The 24397-nt window shown below is 37.5% G+C and overlaps 3 protein-coding genes across 5 annotated transcripts; 2 read left to right on the top strand and 1 right to left on the bottom strand.

Moving 5' to 3' along the window:
* On the top strand, positions 444 to 11132 carry LOC105170596 (importin-5). The gene is made up of 20 exons (XM_011091425.2): positions 444 to 1673; positions 2335 to 2538; positions 4388 to 4492; positions 4593 to 4658; positions 4739 to 4903; positions 5159 to 5233; positions 5325 to 5479; positions 6365 to 6500; positions 6586 to 6655; positions 6735 to 6862; positions 6968 to 7024; positions 7676 to 7861; positions 7984 to 8076; positions 8267 to 8352; positions 8432 to 8498; positions 8581 to 8647; positions 8732 to 8868; positions 9932 to 10023; positions 10111 to 10177; positions 10431 to 11132. The coding sequence occupies exons 1-20, from the start codon at positions 444 to 446 to the stop codon at positions 10593 to 10595; spliced, it is 3351 nt and encodes a 1116-aa protein (XP_011089727.1). The 3' UTR covers positions 10596 to 11132.
* LOC105170595 lies at positions 11921 to 20424 on the top strand. Of its 3 annotated transcripts, none has more exons than XM_011091421.2 (8): positions 11921 to 12078; positions 12876 to 13002; positions 14164 to 14269; positions 17162 to 17344; positions 17452 to 17919; positions 18894 to 18962; positions 19044 to 19124; positions 20161 to 20424. In XM_011091421.2, the coding sequence occupies exons 2-7, from the start codon at positions 12949 to 12951 to the stop codon at positions 19109 to 19111; spliced, it is 948 nt and encodes a 315-aa protein (XP_011089723.1). In that variant the 5' UTR covers positions 11921 to 12078; positions 12876 to 12948; the 3' UTR covers positions 19112 to 19124; positions 20161 to 20424. The 3 variants fall into 3 exon arrangements, with proteins under 3 accessions (XP_011089723.1, XP_011089726.1, XP_011089724.1); XM_011091424.2 differs by having other exon boundaries at positions 11923 to 12078; positions 17452 to 17910; XM_011091422.2 differs by lacking the exon at positions 11921 to 12078 and adding an exon at positions 12086 to 12205.
* On the bottom strand, positions 21223 to 24261 carry LOC105170594 (tubulin alpha-3 chain). Its single transcript, XM_011091420.2, has 5 exons — positions 24017 to 24261; positions 23356 to 23570; positions 22916 to 23115; positions 22244 to 22752; positions 21223 to 21765 (listed from the first exon to the last, which is right to left on the bottom strand). The coding sequence occupies exons 1-5, from the start codon at positions 24127 to 24129 to the stop codon at positions 21453 to 21455; spliced, it is 1350 nt and encodes a 449-aa protein (XP_011089722.1). The 5' UTR covers positions 24130 to 24261; the 3' UTR covers positions 21223 to 21452.

Below are 24397 nucleotides of genomic sequence, written 5' to 3'. Positions count from 1 at the left end.
TCACACTTTTTTCGTAGCGATTTAATAATTAATAATAGAAAATGGTTTTTGAATAAAAATAAAAAAATAAATAGAAAGTATTATAATTTAGTTGCCACCCAAATCACAGCTAATCGGAAATGCCCTAATTAGCCCCACCATTATCATCATAAGCCCCTCTCCCAATATATTTTTTCCCTCCTCTTTTGCCGCTTCCAGATATTGTACGACGCGCTTCAAGTACTTGTACATTCCCTTACTCATTTACAATAAATACATACACAAATATACTATACCTATGTATCGCTATATATAAGCATAGATTATACACACCTCCAGTGCGTGTGTTTCTGTGTGTGTGTGTGAGAGAGAGAGAGAGAGAGAGAGGGGATATCATAAAGGTGAGCGCCACCCCAGAACACAAAATCAAAAACCCTAGTCCAGAATCGCGGTGACTCAGTGCAATGGATGCCGAGTCAACTCAGCTTCAGCAAGCCCAACTGGCGGCGATTCTGGGGCAGGACCCGGCGCCCTTCGAGACCCTGATCTCCCATTTGATGTCCTCCGCCAACGAGCAGCGCTCCCAGGCGGAAGCGATCTTCAATTTGCTCAAGCAGAACGATCCCAACTCGCTCGCGCTGAAACTCGCCCACCTACTCTCCTCTTCCGTCCACCTCGAGGCGCGCGCCATGGCTACTATCCTCCTGCGGAAGCAGCTGACTCGGGATGATTCCTTCATCTGGCCGCAACTCACCGAGTCTACTCGATCCGCCGTCAAAAACATCCTACTATCTGCTATCCAGAACGAGGAATCCAAATCCATTATTAAGAAGCTCTGCGATACCGTTTCGGAGCTCGCCTCCTCGCTCCTCCCCGATAATCAGTGGCCGGAGATTTTGCCCTTCATGTTCCAATGTGTAACTTCCAGTTCCCCGAAATTGCAGGAATCGGCTTTCTTGATGTTCTCTCAATTGGCTCAATTCATTGGAGAGACTTTGATTCCGTATATTACCGATTTGCATACCGTGTTCTTGAATGTGCTGAATAGTTCTCCCAATCCGGATGTGAAGATTGCCGCTTTGAGCGCGGTTATTAATTTTATCCAATGCTTGTCGAGTTCGAATGATCGGGATAGGTTCCAGGATTTGTTGCCGGCCATGATGAGGACGTTGACCGAGGCGCTGAACTCGGGGCAGGAGGCGACTGCCCAGGAGGCTTTGGAGTTGTTGATAGAGTTGGCTGGGACCGAGCCCAGGTTTTTGCGCAGGCAGATTGTTGATGTTGTGGGGTCCATGTTGCAGATAGCCGAGGCCGACAGTTTGGAGGAAGGCACACGGCATTTGGCTATTGAATTTGTGATTACTCTGGCTGAAGCACGGGAGAGAGCACCTGGGATGATGCGCAAGCTGCCACAATTTATTAGCAGGCTCTTTGCTATTTTAATGAAGATGCTTTTGGATGTTGAGGATGATCCAGCGTGGCACAGTGCAGAGACCAAGGATGAAGATGCGGGCGAGACAAGTAATTATAGTGTTGGCCAGGAGTGTTTGGATAGGCTGGCAATCTCCCTTGGTGGGAACACTATTGTTCCCGTGGCATCTGAGCAGTTTCAAGCTTATCTGTCTGCTCCTGAGTGGCAGAAGCATCATGCGGCGCTCATTGCCCTTGCGCAAATTGCGGAGGGTTGTTCGAAGGTATAATTATTTTAGGTTTGTCATTGACTGATGAATATAATTTTGCACGAATATTGATAACTTATTGCCTACTTATTTCCATGTCTCATGCAAATACTGTCTCATGTGTCTTAGTTCTTTTTCACATGCTAAAGTAATCAGACTTTTTAAAACAGTGCTGTTATCTTAAGAGTTCAATGTAGATGATTATTATCATTAGGCAATTCGTTAAGTTTATGTGTAGTTGCTTTTGGAGAATCCAAATGTTGTTTGCTTAGTTTGCCTAATTATTTAAACATGTACAAGACACTATCACTTGTCCAAAAATGGAAATATGGTGCAGATTTATTTTGATATTGGCTTAATTTTATTCCTAATATCTTTCTTTTTACTTAAATTGTTTCCTGTTATCACGAATTATACCTGATAACTGTATGGCGATATTTTATTCTAGTATCCTTTTATGCGGCATGTTTGCTGACTTGTTTAGTACTTTTATTTGCATCGTGGCTCAATGTTATTTCTTGAATAGCTTTACTGAGGATAAATTGCTGAATTAGCGAACTTGTTTAGGAAAAGTTGTTGATATTTGGTTGATTTCATGGTTTAACAAAGACATTGGGTTTGCTGGTCTATTGTCCTTTGTTATTTGACATATTTTCTAACGTAATTACTACTATAGGTGATGATTAAGAATTTAGAGCAAGTGGTGAACATGGTCTTGAATTCCTTTCAACATCCTCATCCTCGTGTAAGATGGGCAGCTATTAATGCAATTGGTCAGCTGTCAACTGATTTGGGCCCAGATTTGCAAGTTCAGTTCCATCAACGTGTGCTGCCGGCACTAGCGGCAGCAATGGATGATTTCCAAAATCCTCGTGTTCAGGTTTGTGAGTTCCATTGGGTTATCAACTTTTCTGCCCTTCTGTTATATACTTCTGTAACTAGCATAATGGTCTTCCACATCCTTACATATGAGCTTGTTGAATTTTGGTACAGAGCTAATGCAAAATATGTCAACCATTCTTCAGTCGGGTTTTTGTTTCTGTCTTTTAATGATCTGATTCGGTTATAAAGGAAAAGAAGGATTCTGCTTTCTTCTCTGAGTGTTGAACGAGTCAGTTTGAGGATTACTTTTACTTTCTTTCCCATATAGTTGTTGTCGGTCATTATGCTGGATAGAGAGGCCTTTGGCTTATTTCTGCTCGTATAGTCCGCTTCAGTGTATTTAGTCATTAGTAATTGAAGGAATGCAAGGAATGTACTGTGGTTTGTCAGAGGATTCTCATTAAAAGTTGGTATCTAAATCTTATTACAACCATATTCTAAACTTGATCTTCAAGAACTAGTCACTAGGCTTGGTTCGTGCAGCCAACATATTAATTTGATTCATCACATATCTGCCTGCATACTGGCCAGTAGAAAATTTTGATTTATTGTTTGTCTGCAGTGTGCCATATATGTTGTTTTCTAATTTTTCCTCTAAAGTTCAGGAACATTGATAAATTAAAGCATTTTTTTATTAACTTCATGTCGGAAGAAAAATTGAAGTTGACAAAAATAAACTATTCTTCTGAAGAAGAATATGAGCTGATTGAAAACAAGCTTGGTTAATTTGCATCTAAAGTGTGGAAGGATATGAGAGATTCTTAATGACATGAATTTCTTTGATAGAACAGCTATTTTCTTGTTTCTTCACTCTTGGAACCTTATTCTCACGTGTAGTAACTCTCATCTGGAGATTGTGAGCAACCATCTTGTGGCTATAATTTCATAGCATTGATGGGATTATAAGGTGAAGTGTCTAGAGGCCTACTGTATGTTAATGTTTGGCCTCCCATTGTTTCTTTTGGAAAAAGCTTACTGTCCTTAGTCATCAAATATGTATGTTATGCTTCACAGTTGACTTATGTGATGCTTTTGCATTTTCTTCTGTTTGGTCATCAGATCTGGTCCACCGTTTTTCTTCTATCCAGATCATGTGGATTTTGCTATAATTGATTTTATAAATATTACTAATTCTCTTACAAGAATTCCTAACTCCTTAATCACAAGGTGGAGTTCATGGTTCTGATTTACTTCTTGCATGTTTGGGTGAAGGTGCATAAAGTTTGTAACTTAGTTAACTTTTCGACCAGTATTATACTTAAATTGGAGCATTGATGATGCACATTTCTCTTTCTGGATGGGAAAGGAGAGTCCCACAGAAAGAGCTTACCTGACCATCAATTTGAATTTAAACGGAAAAGAGAGCGGCTGACCAGTCTACACCAACTCAAGAAATGGGTTTTGATTGGAGGCTGATAGTTATTTATAGAAAATATTCCAGACAACATTGCACGTCAGGAGGTTTTGCCTGATCTTTTTGGTGTTTTTGACTTGACTTGATTGCCATTCAGATACCGTTGTTTGCTTTGGTTGGCGGAAACCAATGCAGATCAATTGACGGTATTGCTTTAGGTCAAATATTGATAGAGCAAAACAAAAACAGTGATAGGGCTGGGAAAATTGGTAATTGTTTATTTAGTTTTATTTTCTAAAAGTGCACTGTGACTTATAGCTGCCTTAACTTATTGCTGTATCGATTCTTCATTTCTTGCTGACATTGTTAAGGTTTTTATTTCTCTATGATTGTGTTCTTGTCTTAATCAAACTTAAGGTTCTAATGTTCCATATGTGCCAGTTTTCATAGTTATAGTTCTTTTATTCATACTTTGTTATTTGCATTATTGTAGGCCCATGCAGCCTCAGCTGTGCTCAACTTCAGTGAAAACTGCACTCCGGAAATTTTGACACCTTACTTAGATGGGATAGTGCATAAGCTGCTTCTACTGCTGCAGGTGCAAATAGTTGAGAGCATACATATGCTACAAGATGGGCATTGACTATCTTAGAGCAGATGAAATATTTTTTAAGCTGTTTGTGTTGTATAAATTGCAGAATTCCAAACAAATGGTGCAGGAGGGTGCCTTAACTGCTTTAGCTTCAGTTGCTGATTCATCTCAGGTACACAAAAGTCATAAAGGTTTTTTCAGTTATAATATTGTTGCTTTGCATATGTGCTGAATCAGCGGATGTTGTGACAGGAACACTTCCAGAAATACTATGATGCAGTCATGCCTTACTTGAAAGCTATCTTGGTGAACGCAACAGACAAGTCTAACCGCATGCTTCGTGCTAAAGCAATGGAGTGCATCAGCTTGGTTGGGATGGCAGTTGGAAAGGATAAATTCAAGGAAGATGCTAAGCAGGTAAAATATGACTTCTGGCATGTGAATCTGTCGTTTTGCTCCTGATGTTTCTTCTTACTGTCTTTTGTAGGATTGGACTTAGTTACACTTTCTCTAAACTCATAGTACATAGTGTTATCAGCCTGAGTCCTAACCCAGTTGCACCCATGATCTTATTGAAATTAATCTTTCGTTAGGCAGCCGATTTAGGTTAATGACCCTGCATTATGATATATATATATATTCACTATCTTTCTTTTGTTTTTTCAACTTCAGGTCATGGAAGTACTTATGTCGTTGCAAGGATCACCAATGGAGACCGATGATCCCACTACTAGTTACATGTTACAAGTATTTCCTAGTCCCTGGAGGTTGAGGAGCTCGAATCTCCTTGTATGATTGCATTTCCAAGACCTAACCAATATCTTTTGTTCTATTGTAGGCATGGGCCAGACTTTGCAAGTGCTTGGGACAGGACTTCCTACCTTACATGAGTGTAGTCATGCCTCCTTTGCTTCAGTCTGCTCAGCTAAAGCCTGATGTGACCATCACATCTGCTGATTCGGATAATGAAATTGATGACTCGGACGATGAAAGGTCTCCTTTATCCTTATATTTCCATGTTTTTGTCTTAAAGTTTATTTTCAGTTTTGTTGCTTGTGAGGTAGTAAAGACAACCAAAATATATATTGAATCTGTTATTTGTCTTGTCTGATGAAATCGCATCACCCTGTTGATGGTCTTTGTAGAACATATGTTGTGAGTTAATGAACTTATACTAGCAACTCGTTTTGTGTCTCCTTGATCTTGCACAGAGTAATTAGTTTCATTCTGTCACACTGTTATTAATAAGGATATATGGTTGGTTATGTTAAGCTTGCACTTCCAATAATGTTTCAGCGGGATCTTGGTTGGAATAATGATTAAGACATGTTAGAGTTCTTCAACTGGTGGAAAGGGTTTGATTATTGTACTGTAAGAAGGCAATTTTTCTGGTTCCATTTTCCTCAGAGTTCGTGGTTTGCTGTTGTATGTGATTGGTTAGTTTCACCAGCATACATTTGATATGCAGTATATTGACGAAGAATTGTTGTATTTCCCGAAACACATAAAAATAAAAATTGAATAGGATATACCGTAAAAGCCATTGAGCTAAGAAGTTGTGTCGATAATTTTGTCTAGTATCTTCATTTACGCTTAAAAAGTTTTTTGTCGAAGAAAGTATATTATTTTCTTTTCTGTATTCTGGCGTATTGTCTCTTCCAGTTAGGAGTTAACTTAGCTTGATTATAGCTTGGAGAATTCAGCCCTATATTACATATTTCCTTTTAGTGGTTGATGCTATGGCGAAGGGGGGGGGGGTTGTTTCCTGCTGTCTTGTCCGCAAGGATTATCTAATAGTATGGGACGCTGAAGCAAAAGAATGCCTGTTTATTATCATCTCTTTCACTAAATCGTGATTCATTTTCTACTATATTGCAGCATGGAGACCATCACCCTTGGTGATAAAAGGATAGGGATTAAGACTAGCGTCCTTGAAGAAAAGGCCACTGCCTGCAATATGCTGTGCTGCTATGCTGATGAGTTGAAGGAAGGTTTCTACCCATGGATCGATCAGGTTGGCAAAGATACATTGCTTATGCCTTGTGCCCTGATGGTTGATAACTATTTGAAGTTCTCATGACTCGTTGTAATTGGTGTAGGTTGCCCCCACATTGGTTCCTCTCTTGAAATTTTATTTCCATGAAGAAGTCAGGAAAGCTGCTGTTTCAGGTAATATAGGTTTTATTTTCGACTGTTTTCCTAGTCTGCAGTGTTATACATGTTCAGCAATGTTCTCTGTTTTTTCTAGCAATGCCGGAGCTACTGCGGTCTGCAAAATTGGCTGTTGAGAAAGGGCTTGCTCAGGGCCGTAATGAGACATATGTCAAGCAGTTGTCGGACTACATTATTCCTGCTTTAGTGGAAGCTTTACATAAGGTGGTTGCTACAGTAAATTAAATAACTTCTGTTTGAGAAACGAACTAATTATGATGGGGATGCTTAATATGTGGGTAGTGATATATAAGTTCTCATGTCTTGCAGGAGCCCGATACAGAGATATGTGCAAATATGTTGGATGCACTGAATGAATGTCTGCAGGTGGGTCAGTTTTTCTGTAAAATTAAAATATACCTTGAACTGCATTAATAATATACCATTGAAATTGTGAGCATGCAGTATACATGAAGAATTTTTCGTTGACCTCCTCATTCCGACTTGCATAAAATGTTAAACCAATTGTTTTTATCTTTGTAATTGTTCAATATTTGGGCCCCTCATCCTTTGTGCTGCCACAAGTCACAAATGCAAAAGTGTACTAACTTGATTTTATATTCTTGTTTGAAAATGCTGTTTTGTTTCTTTTACCAGTATAAAAGTAATATACAGATTACGATTTTGGCATCTCCCCGAAATGCCATTAAGGGTTTTGCACCTTTAGGAGGTTTTGCTGTATATTTTGGAGCTTATCTTTGAGCTCCTAACTGCAGTTATTTGTTTTGCGCTATTTCTGTGTTTCCCGCCCTTCTAGGAGCTTTCTTGCTTATAAATTTACTTAACTATGTATTGTCTAGAAACAGTAGATTGCCCTCCAAGTAATTTGATTATGAATTGGGTGACAACTAGAAACTAATTAGATAATTTTAATTGCCTCATTTATTTCATATTCTAGAAGTTTCAATCTAAATGCCATTGGTACTGTCTTATCGTTACTGAGTTTTTTTTTATGTGAACTTATAATCTCTGCTCCAGATTTCTGGACCACTTCTAGATGAGAATCAGGTTAGAAGCATAGTGGAGGAGATAAAACAGGTCATTACGGCCAGCTCAAGTAGAAAAAGAGAGAGAGCTGAGAGGGCCAAGGCTGAAGATTTTGATGCTGAGGAGGGAGAATTGCTTAAAGAGGAGAACGAGCAAGAGGAAGAAGTGTTTGACCAAGTCAGTGTTTTATTACTCTTTGATCCTCAGATATGATTGCCTATATTTGGAATTCTTTGCAAGTTGTTAAATGATGTCAAAATTCAAGACTGAGAATTTGTAACTTGGTCTTGGTGGTTCAGGTTGGTGAAATCTTGGGAACCTTGATCAAAACATTTAAGGCCTCTTTCTTGCCTTTCTTTGATGAACTGTCATCATACCTGATGCCAATGTGGGTATGTATTACTTACTCAGTTGCCATGACATTTGTTACCTTTCTTTTCGTCCCTTCCTTTTTTTCTTTCTTTCTTGTGTTGAAGAGGAAAGTGCAGAAGGAATTCTGTAAAAGAATTTTAACAAAATTGTAAGTTGATCTGTATCTGCTATCATTCACCTCGTCATGACTAAGGTTGTTTTTTCTTGCAGGGAAAAGACAAGACAGCTGAGGAGAGAAGGATCGCTATTTGCATCTTTGATGATGTGGCTGAGCAATGCCGTGAAGCTGCTTTGAAGTACGTCCACATACCATTGCAAATTCTGGTTTTGGTTCAAATAATGAACCTTCTAATGCAGTTCTTTTATGCAAATCAGGTATTATGATACGCACCTTCCTTTCCTCTTGGAAGCATGCAACGACGAAAATCCAGATGTCCGCCAGGTGTGCAAACATTTTGCATCATAATCTATATTCACAATAATGCTATGTGAGCTTTTCTGAATTGCCTCATTGCTATTCTCAGGCGGCAGTGTATGGGCTTGGTGTATGTGCAGAATTTGGTGGTGCTGTATTTAAACCACTTGTTGGAGGTAAGATTTTCTTGCACATCGGGTTGTAGAATAGACATTTCCAGCTAAGTATTTTACACTAAACTTGCTATTTAATTTGTCCAGAGGCTCTCTCAAGGCTCAATGTTGTTATAAGACATCCAAATGCGTTGCAGCCAGATAATGTGATGGCATATGATAATGCTGTTTCTGCTCTGGGAAAGATATGCCAATTTCATCGCGACAGCATTGATTCAGCTCAGGTATTTGTTTCACAGAGAATAACTACTATAAGTATTTCAAAGGTTGGTTATTGGAGGTAGCATGATGAATATGATTATTCCGTGACCTGCTATATGTGAGCTAACATTAGCTCACTTGAATAAAAGATATGAGCTACTTCTTATCTTGATAACTTGAAGTTTCTAATATACTTGAATATCTTCTCCCACAAACCTGAAGGCTTAAGTTCTTTATTGGGGTAAGTAGGTTTAAGAGTATGATATGATGTGCTTCTTGTAATGTTTGTCTCTCCTCTATATGAAGTGATTCTCAGATCCTCAAATCATGCTAGATCCCAAGTAGACATTGTCTCAGTTCTATCTTTGATATGTAGTTAACAATCAAAGTGCAGGTCCTTGTGCTCAGTAGGTTTCTGCACAAATAGTGCTTATAGGGTGTGTTGATAACAATAGCTGATAGGATCTTTCTCTTGCTCATGTTGACTGGATTTGTTTTGAAACCATCGTGTGCTAAAATAGATCGAAGATTGATGTTTGGTCTGCTTACTACAGAAATCAAGATGCAGTATTCAGTTTGTTGTGAATCAAAATATTTGTTTCTGACACAACTATGCCTGGTGGTAGCATGACCTTCTCATCCTCTCATCTGGTATTTCATAATCCAGAAATCTCTTAAAAGCTAACATAGATGGTTTCAGAATGTACTTATATTGCACCTTTTAAACTGAGTTAATTTTCGTGTATTGTGCGTGGTCTCTGGCCGTCCGCTCCTATACTCTTTCTTGCTTTATGCTTTAATTCCAGGACATAGTTGCTTTATTTGTCCAGTATAGATGATTTTGCTTGTTTTCTTCTTTGTCTGGCAACTTAATTTGGTGCAGCACATTTTCTCTCTGATTTTGCTTTGTTTTTGTCCTACTGTACCTGTGTGTTGCCCCACATAAAAGAAAAAATGTTGAAGATACCTGAGCATCTTTTTCATTCTTGGTATTATCCTAACAGTGGGAACTTTAACAACTTCATGCTGGTATTTTCATGTTTCCATACAATTCGTCAAAGTCTTAATTCCAGATGTTGCTTATAGGTTGTTCCTGCCTGGTTGAGTTACTTGCCAATAAAGAGTGATCTTATTGAAGCAAAAGTTGTTCATGACCAGCTCTGCTCAATGGTTGAAAGGTGCGGACTGGTCGCTAGTCTAGCTTACAATTTTCCATTTCATATCTTGATTTCTGTCACATATCAACGATGTTCTTTCCCTTTCAGGTCTGATAGGGATCTTTTGGGGCCCAACAATCAGTATCTTCCTAAAGTTGTCTCTGTATTTGCTGAGGTTAGTTTGGAAAGCCATTTGGGTACCAAGAGATGGGCACCAATACATTAGTCCAGTATACAAGTGTATATACGAAATATCGTGAACTTGTAAATTTCCTAAGTTGTTTGCATATTTTTCAAATGTGAAGCTTCTCTGAACATTCAATTTCGGAAAGAAGAAATACGAGCTAGAGTCTATATCTATTGCTAATATATCTTTAAATTGAGAATACACGTGTCTTCATCAGTATTGAGATATTATTCTGTTGCAGGTTCTGTGTGCAGGCAAGGATCTGGCAACAGAGCAAACTGCCAGTCGAATGATTAATTTGTTGAGGCAACTTCAACAGACGCTGCCTCCAGCGACTCTTGCGTCCACATGGTCATCCTTGCAGCCTCAGCAGCAGCTAGCACTGCAATCAATTTTGTCATCATAGTGCTCGTGGCTGATAAAGGACAACTTGTTCATCTCAAGTCACTGCTTGTGTGCGCTCGCGTTGTGCCTCATGTCATCATATATTTGTTCCTCAATTCTTTCAGATGAGAGATGTCACAGCATTCATTTTGCACATGGTTTATGCATCATCAACATGTTGGATGGTCGTTTGGTGTCTGAGTGTGAATGCATTTTGAGAGTAAATGTAGACTGTGCTGTATAATGTGTATAAATCAGTTGTTAATTGCTTCTTGGAACCAAAAGGAAAATTCGGTCTACCACCCGGCGGAAGGGGCTCGTCGTGATTTGTGAGGTTTTTTTCTTGGTGAATTGTGATATTTGGGGGTTTGTCAGAGAGGCAATACCTGTCGCAGTTTTGTTTCCATCATGCTGTTCTTTACAACAATACAGATTGTTAAAGAACATGGTTTTGGCTATAAATCGTTATTTATTTTGTTAGATTTGAGCATCTGTGCAGTATTGATGGAAGTCTGAATTCTGGTTCTCAACAAATAGTTGTGTATTTCATTTGCTGTTATCTCTACTTTATTAGGTAAAAAGTGGTGTTTATGCTTTGTAGTATAATACTTGTACTTCAATTTTGTATAAATATTCATACTTGCTAAGTAAAGTATCTAATATATGCACGTGAAATATTTGATGACTATTACTTTATTTTAACAAAACTTTTATCATGTTTATTTACAACTTAGAAATTATATCTGTTAATTTAGCTATTAAGAAAATTAAAAAAGAGAAATATTTCAATATATTATGAAAATACTAATAGGTGTTTCAAAGTGTGTTATAAATACAAATTAAACAATAATAATAGAAAAGATAATGTCATAATCAATTGTATTGAGTCATTTTGTAATTCTTTATAATCTTATTTTAGACTATACGTTCTTATTGTATATCATATAATTGATGCTTTATTTATTTAATGTCATAAGACACTAATTTTAGTTATATCACATGAATCAATTTCAACCTTTTGTCAAAAATAATCTCCTCTCTGTTCTAAAATTTTCCAGATATTAAAATAATATAGCAAAACCAATTTCAACATTATATATTAAAGGTGTAATTTTATTATACTAAAACCACACATAAATATGAAATTTAAAATTAAAAAAAAATGAAAAGAAATAAACATAAATTTTATAATAGTAAACCTCTTGTGAAGTAAAATAAATTGCAGAGATTTTTTAATATTTATTTTTAGGAGAAAAAAAGAGGGGAATAATAATAGGAAAGTGGAAAGCAGAGAGAGGATGTAAATGTAATGGGTGTGAAGCCACGTCATTTCCCCTTACCTTTCCCTTTCTACAATAAAAAGTCGAAACATTTGAATCAAATTCTCTCTTACTACACACTCTCACTTCTCACCACTGTTTACATTACTACACACATTCACTACATTATTTCTTTCTCCTTTTCTCGTTTTCACTTCTGCCTTTTTCATTTCATTTACTACAGAGGTATACTTATTAATTGCTTCCATAAATTCAGATAAAAAAGCGAAAAACTCTGATGCCCACTTCATTTATTTCCATGATTTTGTGTTATTCTGCGATTACAGATGGGTCACCACTTCCATTGAAAAGGGTTCGGGTTTTTGTGCTTTCTTTTGTGTGTGTGTGTTAATTTTTTGTATGTGTTGTATAATCTTGTTCTTATGTTTTAATTTTAGATGAGAAATTGAAAGTGTGAAAATTCTTTGTTTCATTGATGTTCTTCTGCTGCCGTGAACCTTTTTCTTTGTTTGCTGAAAGAATATTAAATTGGGTTAAAGGGAATGGTATTCATTCTTGAATTGAGTTGGTGTAGTTAGTTTACTGACAATGTTGAGCTGTTCCCATTTATTTATAGGAAAGTTCCAATCTTGCTGTTGTAGTGACACATTTTTTTTTTGTCCAAATCTGCAGCCGACAAACGCAAAACTAAAAAAATAAGAGAAAAAAAGGAAAGGTGGTTCTTGGTGCTTTTGTTTTATTTCTTGAGTGGGGAGGAACTAGTGGTTGAAATGATCAAGTTTTCTATTTTGTGGTTATGGGTATGAGAGATAGCAAACTTAATGGAAGTAGTTTCTTGTGCCGTATCTTGAGCCATGGTTATTGGTTGGCAGTATTTGATAATTATTGCTTTGCAATTCCTTTTAAGTTGCATCAACTTATTGCTTTTTCATTCCTCTGTTTCATGTACTCTTCCTCTTTTCCCAAATATGGTCTTTGTTTCTTCTTCTGGCTGGTACGGTGCCAACATTTTTGGAGAACAGGTGTCTTCCTTCTAGTTGTGGCGGAAAAAGAACTGTTTTACACATTAATCTGATTGCATTCAAGGTCACAATCATGAATATTTCAGGGGGGGAGGCCAGGAAACTCACAAGTCAAGATATACAACTGGTAAGCTCTTGAGCGTGAGATTTTCTTAAATATTTTGGATTGCAAATGGATTTTATGTCTGTTTATCAGTAGCAGTGCAGTCTATGTAACACAGTTTTAAACTTGGATTTTTTCCTTCTGGACTTACTTCCCAGTGATGAGTTCGAGGAGGTTTATGTTCGTAATTATCATTTACTCATCTATTTTTCTTTCTGAATATATAATTGCTACCTGTTTACCCTCCAGCTGGCAAAGAAAAATTTGTTAGTTCTATTGCAGAAATCAAAATCAATGAAGAACTTTTAGTTTCAGTTGAATTTTGACTTTAACTGGACTCTTCTGATTACTTGATAGAAATAAACAGTAGGAAATATGTGATGCTTTACATGTGGAGCCTTTTGTGGCACGTTCTTTTCTAGTAGAAACTCATTTGGAGAAAAGGCACGTGACTTTGCTTTTTATTTAAGATGATTCAAGAATGACATTTAACATGATCTTTAGCTTTTAGTCTAAGAAAGACTTTTGGCACCCTTTCTTAAAGAGGAGATTGTTTGAAAGATGCAGGAGATAGCAAAAAGGTAAGCAAATATTATGATTCTTGGGGATATCTCTGCTGTAGTAAATGCTTGGTTGTCTTTTTGAAGAAGGCAGGCACGTTTTACCTCAAATCCAAAGGAGGAATTAAGTCATTAATGAGACGAACAAAAGAAAATGAATATATTTAACTTTGTTACACAATTGCTGTAAAATGCATATGGCATGTGAGGTACGAGTTCCCTTCACGATGACGTGTTGCCATTTTGTTAGGATATGGTTATGGGATGGTTTTGTGCTATTGGAGTGTCAGTTAAACCCACCTATCACACCTGCTTCCCTTCACAAACTGCTTGCAGGCTTGAAATACAGCTGAAGTGCGTATCGCTATACCACAAGGCCAAATAATGATTTTCAATTGTAAACTTTGACGAGTGTACTCATCACATAAATAGAAAGAAGCTGGGGCAATGGTTATGAAAAATTTACTTTAAAATTTAAGTCACAGGGATGTTTAGATAATGTCAAGTGGAAGACAATTTCGTGTAGGTTACAAGGGAAAAACTGTTTGGTAGGGAGATAATGAGATCCAATTTGGTGGTAAGTGCTAGTTTCTTATTATTTTGGTTCTATCTATTCCTATCTTAGGTACAAAATCGTATACAGCGGTGTCTCCAGCATTACATGAACAAAAAGGAAGTCATAAATGCTCTCATCATTCAGGACAACATTGAGCCGCATTTTACTGAAATAGGTATTTTTTTATCTGCCTGCTACTTGTAAATGTTTATTAATGATATAACCTGGTACACATGTGTTAAATAATTCTACATAGTTATCCATCTTTCTGGCAGTTACTGTTATTTTCTACCCATGACTGTTTTGAGAGAGAAACAATAGGGAGTCTAGATGTATTTAATGAATCCACATCTGTTTGTATCAACGTCTTTGTCTTGATGCCTATTTTCCTAGTTGCGTCATTGTGTGCATTCTGGTCTAGTGGTCCCACTGTATTGAATATGGTGAGGAGGTTTGGAGATGCATTTATTTTCATTGATGTGTTCATATCGGACTCTCAAGATCTCAAGATTAAAAGGGTTGGAACAGGATAGCACATGATATGGACTTCTGGGCCGCTGCTGTGGAGCACTCATATTTGCTCAGAGGAGATATTTTGATGTTCTCTGTTGTATTAAATATGTATTCCAAATGTCTAAGAGAGAGAATTTTTATTGAATTTAGATCTTTTTATCTCCAAACCACATACTTCTGGTTTGACTGATGTGAAACCACTGGTTGGTTTTATATTATTTACAACAGATATAAACACCAGTATTAGAGTAGAGAGAGAATAATGGTTCCCTGAACATTTAATGTCTAGGCCATTTCACTTGCAGTGGCTTATGTTCAAGCTATGATTCCACGTGTTCCACTGATAGATACAAACTAATTAATTTTTCTCGTCGTTATTGTAGCTAATGATTCTTGCTTTTCATAGAATAGTTTTGGTATGCTCAAATCTAATTTTTACAAGTTTGGATTCTTCAAGCACATATTATAATTCCCCGTTCCGACTCCTCAGATGAAGATACTAGGGCCGCAGAATTTCATCAGAGAACATGCAAGCAAGTTTTCTGAGTGTCTCAGGTTCTGCGAATAATGCTGCTAAATCCTAGTCCCGAAATCCTTCTAATAATTATCCATGCATTAGCTGGTGTATTCCCAATTCCTGAGCTTCTCTCCATTCTTCCTTAGTTAGAATTCAGATTTTTTATCATCATATATTATTAATTCACTAGTTACCCTCATCAATAACCTTCTACTGCAGATCACTGGTTTCATTTGTTGTTAACATTTCAACTGAGCAAGCTGAGATAGTCCCTATAGATGTCTGACAGTTATTAAAAAGTCATACAAAACTTATCAAAGCCTATGTTTTCATTTGATTTAGCTCAATGAGAAAGAACTTGCTCCAGGTATGGCTGCAAATAATCACATGGTAGTCTACAGTTTACAGAATCATCTAGGAAGCAATTTGTGGCTAATGAATGGGTATGATGTACTCTTTCTCAAAGATGGTGGCCTCCTTTTCAGTGGTAAAAAGGACATTGTGTGATGGTATGATTGCACGAGCTCCATTAGTGTCTAAAATAGAAGAAATGATCTCTAGTTTGTGAAAAGAAATATTCCTAGAGTCTATAGCATTCCTAAAGCTTTTCACACACTTACTTCAGTTTGACAAATTGGAGTTCTTGATACAGTTAGCCAAAGTGATTAAATCATATGAGTTTTTGAGGTATTTTCATATGGAAAACATTTGGTTTCTAGATCTCCGTTGACTTAAATTTTCCATTAGCGGAAAAACTATGAAATTGAAGATAGGACCATAAGTTTGCTGCATTTTCATGGAACTACAAGATTGCCATCCTTTATAAAAGGTGTTGATAATGCTTTCTACAATCTGTTAGAGGATGCATATAGTAGGAAGTTATCTTGTGACAGAAAGATGGTGCTGATTTGATGAGACCACTATTCATTGTTGGAAAAGAAACTAGAGTGAAGTTGGGAATACATGCACTGACCTTTATTAGTGGGTAGCCAATGAAGTATCTTTTTTGTGCAATTCACTTATATAGATATAGATGTGGTTTCTGAATATGCTCATGAAGCGTCTGATAAACTTTGACTTCAACAATTCTAAAAGATAGGGTTGCCTTTCATGGTGCTTTTGGCATTTATCACTATTCTAGGTGAAGCTATGAAGACTCTGATGTACATCAGTAAGATTAATTCATACGTTTGGCCATTCATCTATGAGTATTATCTAAAATCTTGATTACTTCTACACAGTTAGGTCCTTTTACACTCACAGGATCTACTGAAGTCATGCTTGAAATTGAAGGGAAGTTATTTATCCTTGGGATTTGAGAACAGCAGGAAGTGCTATTTCCATTATTTCCTGTTCCATTTGCATTGTAATTTCCTTTGGTACCTTATTTGACTTACAAATGGAATGATGCATTGACTATTCCATTCATATATAAATACTAGCAAATGTGTTCTTGCGGTTCTTGGATGGAAAGTAACAATAAGTTGGAACCAGAAGCATTTTTGCCTCTCTAATGAGTTGTATTGAGTATGTTGAATTGAAATAGTGTTTCTCAAAATGCTTTGGTTTTTCATATTAACATTTGTGTGGCTGTTTTTGGACTCAGTCATAGATTGATTTGACATCACCTTATGCTGTGTGGTTATGACCAAACCCAAACTTAACCCATCTTTGTTTGAACCTGTTACATACATGAAGTTTTCTCAACCCATCTTGAATAACCATTCTTTTACTGCCCAACCTCTGCTTGAGCTGCCCATTATCCACTCCTAATAAGCATGTGTCTTAATAAGGACAGAAGTTTATAACAGGTGGATCTATGCAATATTTCATATTAAAGCATACATTTTCTTCTTGCCTCCTCTCTTTTCACGTTAGATTTCATTATTGCTAGCATCTCCATGGAATGCCTGTCTCACTTATTTGGACTTCTCAGCCTTTCACATGTGACGTGAGTTACACCAATGTTGCAGTTTTATGGGTTTATGTTATATGCAAGTCTCTCCTCTTTGTACTATTTGTTGCTTTCTTTTCCAGTTTGGCAGAGGCTTGAAGAAGAAAATCAAGAATTTTTCAAGGCATATTATATGAAGTTATTGGTGAAGGACCAAATAATGGAATTCAACAGGTTGCTTTCACAACAGGTGGAGCTGATGCATCGAATCGGATTCAGTGGGATTCCTCCTATGTTCACGTCAAATGGATCGCATATTTCACCATGTAATAAAGCTTTTCTATGTAACCACTTCAATGTGTTTTAACTGTTTTAAACAATTGCTACACCTTGTCCTGTTTGAAGATGCTTACTTAGTACGTCAATCTTACAGCACAGCATATCTCCACATCCTCTGCTGCACAAAATGTCAGAACTCTGAAAACAGAGGACATTCAGCAAGCAAACGTGTTTCAAAATTGCAGACCGGCAGTCCCATCGTATCTACAAGGAACCGTCGACGGGTCTGTTCATAGTAGAAAGATTGATGTTTCTCCAAACTTGTTCTTGTCCCAAAACTCAAACGTGGGGTTGGCTCAAACTATGAATGGGAAGATTGTTAAGACAGAGGGTGGTTATGCTGGTAGTTCGCCTTTTGATTTCAGTCCGCCTAGCAATTATCTGGAATCACGTCCGTTGATGGGTGATGCATCTGTCTCGTCTTTCAGTAGTGTAGATTCTAATGCGCAGCATCTAAACGACACAATCTTGGATGGTGACACTTCTTCCTTTGGTTTTCTGCCACAAATTCCTCAGAGTTTTGGTCTCTCGGACTTGACAGCTGATTTTACAAGTAATTCTGGTCTGATCTCCCCCCACACACACCCCACCCCACACACACATGCACACACAAATTACAAAGAAGGAAAACAAATTTATTCTGACCTTTTTCAGCTAACAATATGTTGGATTTATGACTCTAGTTTTGGCTAGTTTCCGTTTTGCTTGATGGGATTTTAATGAATTAAATCTATAGAAACTTCAAAGTCTTAGTTTGAGTAAAAATATCAATCAGTTCAGGATTTGAAAATTTTGCACATTGATAGAGATTGTTCAATTGTGGAATTTGTTTCTTTCTTTATTTCCAAAATATGACAGTGACTTTTTATAATTGATTCTATTGGTAGCATCGCATAGAAAGTAGGTATTTCACCTTGATAGAGATTGTTCAACTTCATTCGGTATTTATTCGAGGATCTGGAACATGAACCAACCATATGAACTAGATTAAAATCATTGGATTATGATCCGTACGTAATATTACACCTCGTCTCTTGACTCCTGAAAGAGTTTCACAGTCCGAAAGGGGCAAAAGAGAGAGAGATTTAGGGAAAATTATCTTAAAAATGCAAAAAAAAATGAAAATGAAAATAGGGTTCTTCTGAAAACATTAGAAAAGTAGGCAGAACCCGCTATTGGTTTTAGGGGGTTGGGCCGACAACCTGCAAATATTTATTTTTTTCAAAAAAAAATTATAGAACCGCTGTGTGCGTACTTTTTTGTTCAAAAGAACCCCATTTTCATTTTTTTTTTTTTTTCATTTTGAAAATAATTTTCCCAAAGATTTACCCAAAACTTTGTACATCTAACCGAATCATTCATATATGGACTCATTTGGTTCTTTTGAATCTTGCTCGAGCCAATTGTACTACATCGAATTGTTTTTTATGAAATAATAGTTTGACTAACATGATTGGCTATATCAGTCCTCTATGTCGTAGATTTAACTGGAAAGCTACTTTATTTTTTAACGCTGAACTTTTTGTGCCTTTGCAGATCTCCTTGAGAGTTACTGTAGGCCTCCATTTCTAGCAACAGACGCCAACAACTTCATGGATCCCCATGGTGGGTGATAGCACCAATCTCAAGAGTTTGGGATCCTTCCATCTTGATATATGTAAATAATGTATGTATTCTGACATCCAGGAAATGTCGAGAGGTTGGAGGACCCTGAATCTGAAAGTCTGAGATATCAATGCTTCGGCGGAGACTAATAGAATGATTCTGGTTGGTTTTTCTCAACTTATAGACATGATATATAAGAAACTGCACATCTTTCAGTTTTCCTACCCGATTCATATAAATAACATAACTTCTTGTCTATTAATGGTTTCCATGTTATGCCACCGTTACGTCTTGCCTAGTTATTTACTAGAAATATGAATTTCGTGGTAGTGGACGGTGGTGTTGGCCACGTCGTTTTGTGGGGTCATTCTGTAGTCACACCCGGTCCACTTGTTACCCTTCCAAGGGGATGGTCGGTTTCCTTGACTCCTCCGCTTTAATCCAAATGATATTGGATGAACTGTGGGAGGCTCCCATACCACATCAGTTAGGAAAGGGTTCACGAGCCTACTGGTTTGATATCCCTCCTTAGTAGCCGGCTTTTTAGGGATGGATGTGCACTTGTGACGAAGTCGTATCAGGGCACGACCCTATCGATGCCCAGAGGACGGATCCATGTCTGAGCAAAAGAGAAGGGTCTCCCAAGAAGGGCCCACACACTTGAGGGAGTGCATGGATTGGGTCAAAGGGAATGTAAGGCTAGAGTTCCTCGACCTCTTTATACAGCATAGTGGTGTTCCTCCTTAGTAACCATTTTTTATGGATGGATGAGGGCTCGTGACAACAGTCTCCACTAAAAACAGCCCATCCAAGAATCAAACTAGTTTGTGGTTGCTTGCCAAAAAGACAGAAAATATAGGATAGTCGTTAGCCGACTTGCTTAGTGGGAATCTTAATAGTATCACAATTTTGTCTCTAGAAATATTATCATGTGCTGCAGCGAGCGAAGGTGAAAAGAAAACCTTCTCTTAGAGCCCTCATTTTCCGCGCAATAGTTCTATGCTTTCGCTAGGATATTATGTTGCCGAGTTTAGAAAATATCCTCTCCTTGATGTTGATTTCTGGCAAATGGATCTGTAAGCAATTAAGATGTTTGGAGAATTGAAAACAAACGTAAACTGGTTATTGACCGGATGTTGTTCGAACGTCTCACCATTTACGATTTCCTATTTACTTCTATCCGATTGTCATGCTGCAGGATGAACCATGCATTGGGGATGGAGGTTCTTGTACATTTGGCTTCATACAGACAAAATTGCTTCAGGCATCTCAACTGGCAGTAGTTTGATGTTGGGAGTCGAGTTAGATTAATGTCTTGTTTTGCTTTTGGATGTTTGGTTGTGCTTTTGTTAGGTTGACATGTAATTATGGGGATTATGTAATGTTGCTAGTCTGCAGCTGTACAAATAGGGCAATGTTTGTGTACATTTCCTTTGCCTTAGAAGTGATGTTTTGTGGTTCAGAGGCTGCTTCTTGTTCACTTTTCATCGTACCTACATCAGACATGCAGCCCTTTTGCTGGCTGCGTTTCGCATTTTCAAGGTAATTTGGGAAGGTTCTCTTGCAGCATTGGGATGCAAGGAGGATATTTGTCTATATCCACTTTTTCAACATCACCACCAAGTGGCATTGTTTTCAGCATGCCAAACTTACATATTTAGTATAAATTCAATTTTTTTGTACCGTTTGGCCCAACTTTGAATAATTACTTTTAAATTAAATTTTATTTATCATTTTGATAAAATTATAATTTTTAATTTTATTACAATTATTTTTCATCTAATTTCTTGTGACGCTATTAAATAAAAATGCTTAAACATTAAAAATGAGGTTAGTTTTGAAACTGAGCTGCAATTAGCATTTAGATAATCAACTTAAAAATTGTAAATTTAGATGCTGTAATAATTTTTTCTAAGATCAATTATTTTAAAGTTAATTAGAATTAAAAGAGTATTTATAGTGTTATTTTGCCCATGACAAGTACAATGATTTTACCACAAAGGGGCTTATTTGAATCACACGTCCTTAGAACATTTCAAATTTACACATTTACTATTCTGGGATTTGCTTTTTCCATGATTTATCATTTTTGGCTCCAATAGTTAAGAACACCAATATTTCATAATTGAAACGTAGTGGGCACATGTGCGATCAGATGTTTGCTCTAGTTAGAAAAGAAGAAGGGTTGTCATTTATAGTTATGATTTCTTCCATTTTATAATGATAATCACATGATGATGGACAAACAAGAAAACACGAATAAGGAGAGCAACACTAGCTTGACTAATATGAGCATACATCCTTTGATCTCATCATAATAAGAAATTCAGAACATTAGAGGGCAACACAACATCACAAATTTTTACCAATTCCTCAGCAAACCTCAAAAGACCAGCAATACATGAAAACTTAGTAAAAGTAATACACAAATGGATAACAACAGTGGCCAATCTTTGCAAATCTGATGGAACTATAAGAAGCCATTCACAATTAATAGTCTTCACCTTCCTCTTCATCGTCAACACCTTCAGCACCGACTTCTTCGTAGTCTTTCTCAAGAGCAGCCAGATCTTCACGAGCTTCACTAAACTCGCCTTCCTCCATTCCTTCACCGACATACCAGTGAACGAAAGCCCTCTTGGCGTACATCAGATCGAATTTGTGGTCGATGCGTGAAAAGACTTCGGCGACAGCAGTGTTGTTGCTGATCATGCACACGGCTCGCTGTACTTTGGCAAGATCGCCACCGGGTACCACTGTTGGAGGTTGGTAGTTAATTCCACACTTGAAGCCAGTTGGGCACCTGTTCAAGAACAGAAAGACGGGGATATTTTCAGGATCATCTAGTTATCACCAAGGAAAATCAACAGAATATTTTCTACATCAACAGTACTCAAAGCAGGAAAATTCCCAGTATCCAGGATATTATGATAATATATTGCTACCATTTCCCACTAGGAATTGCACATGGTGCTTAGTTGTTGGCACATGAAGAGGCAATGCTGCCAGTAGGGAAGCTATATAGTAAATTTTGACAGACTCAAATTTCTTGGGTTATGATTTAGACTAATCTTAATTAGTCATTGGCACTGGACCACACAACTGAAAAAGCTTAGTTGATTTTCACATCCCACGCAAGAAAAATTGCTCTTACTCTAAGCATCATGAGAAACTGAAGTCTAACACACGACGAAGTGGGCATTGTGAATTTATAAATCTTGTAAATTATATTTTAGGTGAGAATAGATAATCATGCTAGCAAATGTAAAGCACATCCTTACCAGTCGACAAACTGAACTGTCCTCTTTGTTTTGATGGTAGCAACAGCAGCATTTACATCCTTGGGAACAACATCTCCACGGTACATCAAGCAACAAGCCATGTATTTCCCATGCCTTGGATCACATTTAGCCATCATACTTGAGGGCTCAAATACTGCATTTGTGATTTCAGGGACAGATAGCTGCTCATGGTATGCTTTCGCAGCTGAGATCACAGGGGCGTATGACGAGAGCATGAAATGTATACGAGGATATGGTACAAGGTTGGTCTGGAACTCTGTGATATCTACATTAATGGCTCCATCAAACCTTAGAGAAGTAGTTAGTGAAGAAATAATTTGAGAGATCAACCGGTTCAAATTGGTATACGTAGGCCTCTCAATATCTAAAGACCTCCTGCAAATATCATAAATGGCTTCATTGTCCAAGAGCACTGCAACATCCGTGTGTTCAAGAAGGGAATGAGTTGAAAGAACACTGTTGTAAGGCTCAACAACTGCAGTGGATACCTGCAACCGGAAACAGACCCCTCTTCTTGTTACATTCAACACATGCAAAACTCAAGGCTGGAAATAATTGACGCTTCTTAGACCATGTGTATAACTCAAGTTTTACAAGACACTATAAGTTGGACTTGATTGAACAAATAAATGAAATGTCAAGATTAAGCACCTGAGGAGAAGGATAGATAGTGAAACCAAGCTTTGACTTTTTCCCATAGTCAACAGACAATCGTTCCAGGAGCAACGAACCCAATCCAGAACCAGTACCTCCACCTACAGCATTGAAGACCAAAAAACCTTGCAAACCTGTACAGTTATCAGCCAACTTCCTCACTCTGTCCAGGCATAGATCAACAATCTCCTTTCCCACTGCAAAGAAATCAGCATGCGCGAATTACATTGGAACTCATTTGCAATATTTGAAGATATGACAAGTAATCCCACAAAAGGTTCTAACAGGACAAGAAAATTTTCTGCTGTAAATGTTTTTATATCTTGTAGTCAAGATTACCAAAGTCAGAATATCAAATACAAACATCAATGTTCTCCAAACTCATAGTACTTAACACAAGAACCAATCTCTTTCCTACAAATCCGACGTGGGTTTACCTGTATAATGGCCTCTAGCGAAGTTGTTGGCAGCGTCTTCCTTTCCAGAGATGAGCTGTTCGGGGTGGAAAAGCTGGCGATAACCCCCTGTTCTGACTTCATCAATAACAGTAGGTTCAAGATCAACAAATATAGCTCTGGGTACATGCTTGCCCGATCCGGTCTCACTAAAGAAGGTGTTGAAAGCATCATGTGCCACACCCACAGAGGTGTCACTGCAAGCCCATATACAAAACAATGCATCAGAATTCACAATTCAACGATATCTCAAAATATGGTTTTAAGTTCCATCCGGGCATTTGATTTCCTATCTTTAGAACAAAATCACAAACGCAATCCAACCCCCATCATCTTCTCAAACTCAAAACACAATCACCCAATTGCCTATAAAAAGGGTAGATCAGCTCCCCAAGAACTTAACATGAAAGCAATCAAAACACTATATCCATCACACATCCAAAGAACTCCAAATTTCTCAAGGACCCTAATTCGGAATCCCCGAAAATTCAAAATTCCCATACAAGCAAAAACAGAAACAAAAAAAATAAATAAATAAACGAAACGAAACGAAACACCGGACACCAATAATTGAAAACAACTTGCTTCCTTCCACAGATAAACACATATAAGAAAGAAGAAAAAAGAAACACAAACAAAATACCTAGGCATCATCCCATCAGGCTGAATGCCATGCTCAAGACAATAAAGCTCCCAGCATGAATTTCCGACCTGAATCCCAGCTTGACCTATGTGTATGCTTATAATTTCCCTCATGTTTATCTTTTCCCGAGTGACCTCTCAACAATTGCTCTTCCAATGCCAAAACGCCCAGACCCTTTTGCTTTCTTGGTCCAGGCAAACCCTTCTTTCTTGTGATGACAACAACAGAAAATAATGAGATATTTGTTTGGCCCTCCCCCTTTCTTCTCTCTCCTCCTTCTATAATATATATCTACGGTGTTGACTGCCAATGGAAAACCAAAGGAAAAAATGGTAGGGGAGAGAGAGAGAGTGGGCGTGTGCGAATAGAGAAAGTGGGATT

This window comes from Sesamum indicum, linkage group LG9 (assembly GCF_000512975.1).
Source record: "Sesamum indicum cultivar Zhongzhi No. 13 linkage group LG9, S_indicum_v1.0, whole genome shotgun sequence".
In the NCBI taxonomy this organism is placed as follows: domain Eukaryota; kingdom Viridiplantae; phylum Streptophyta; class Magnoliopsida; order Lamiales; family Pedaliaceae; genus Sesamum; species Sesamum indicum.
Note: the sequence above shows the minus strand (reverse complement) of the source record. Positions and strands in the feature narration are given on the sequence as shown.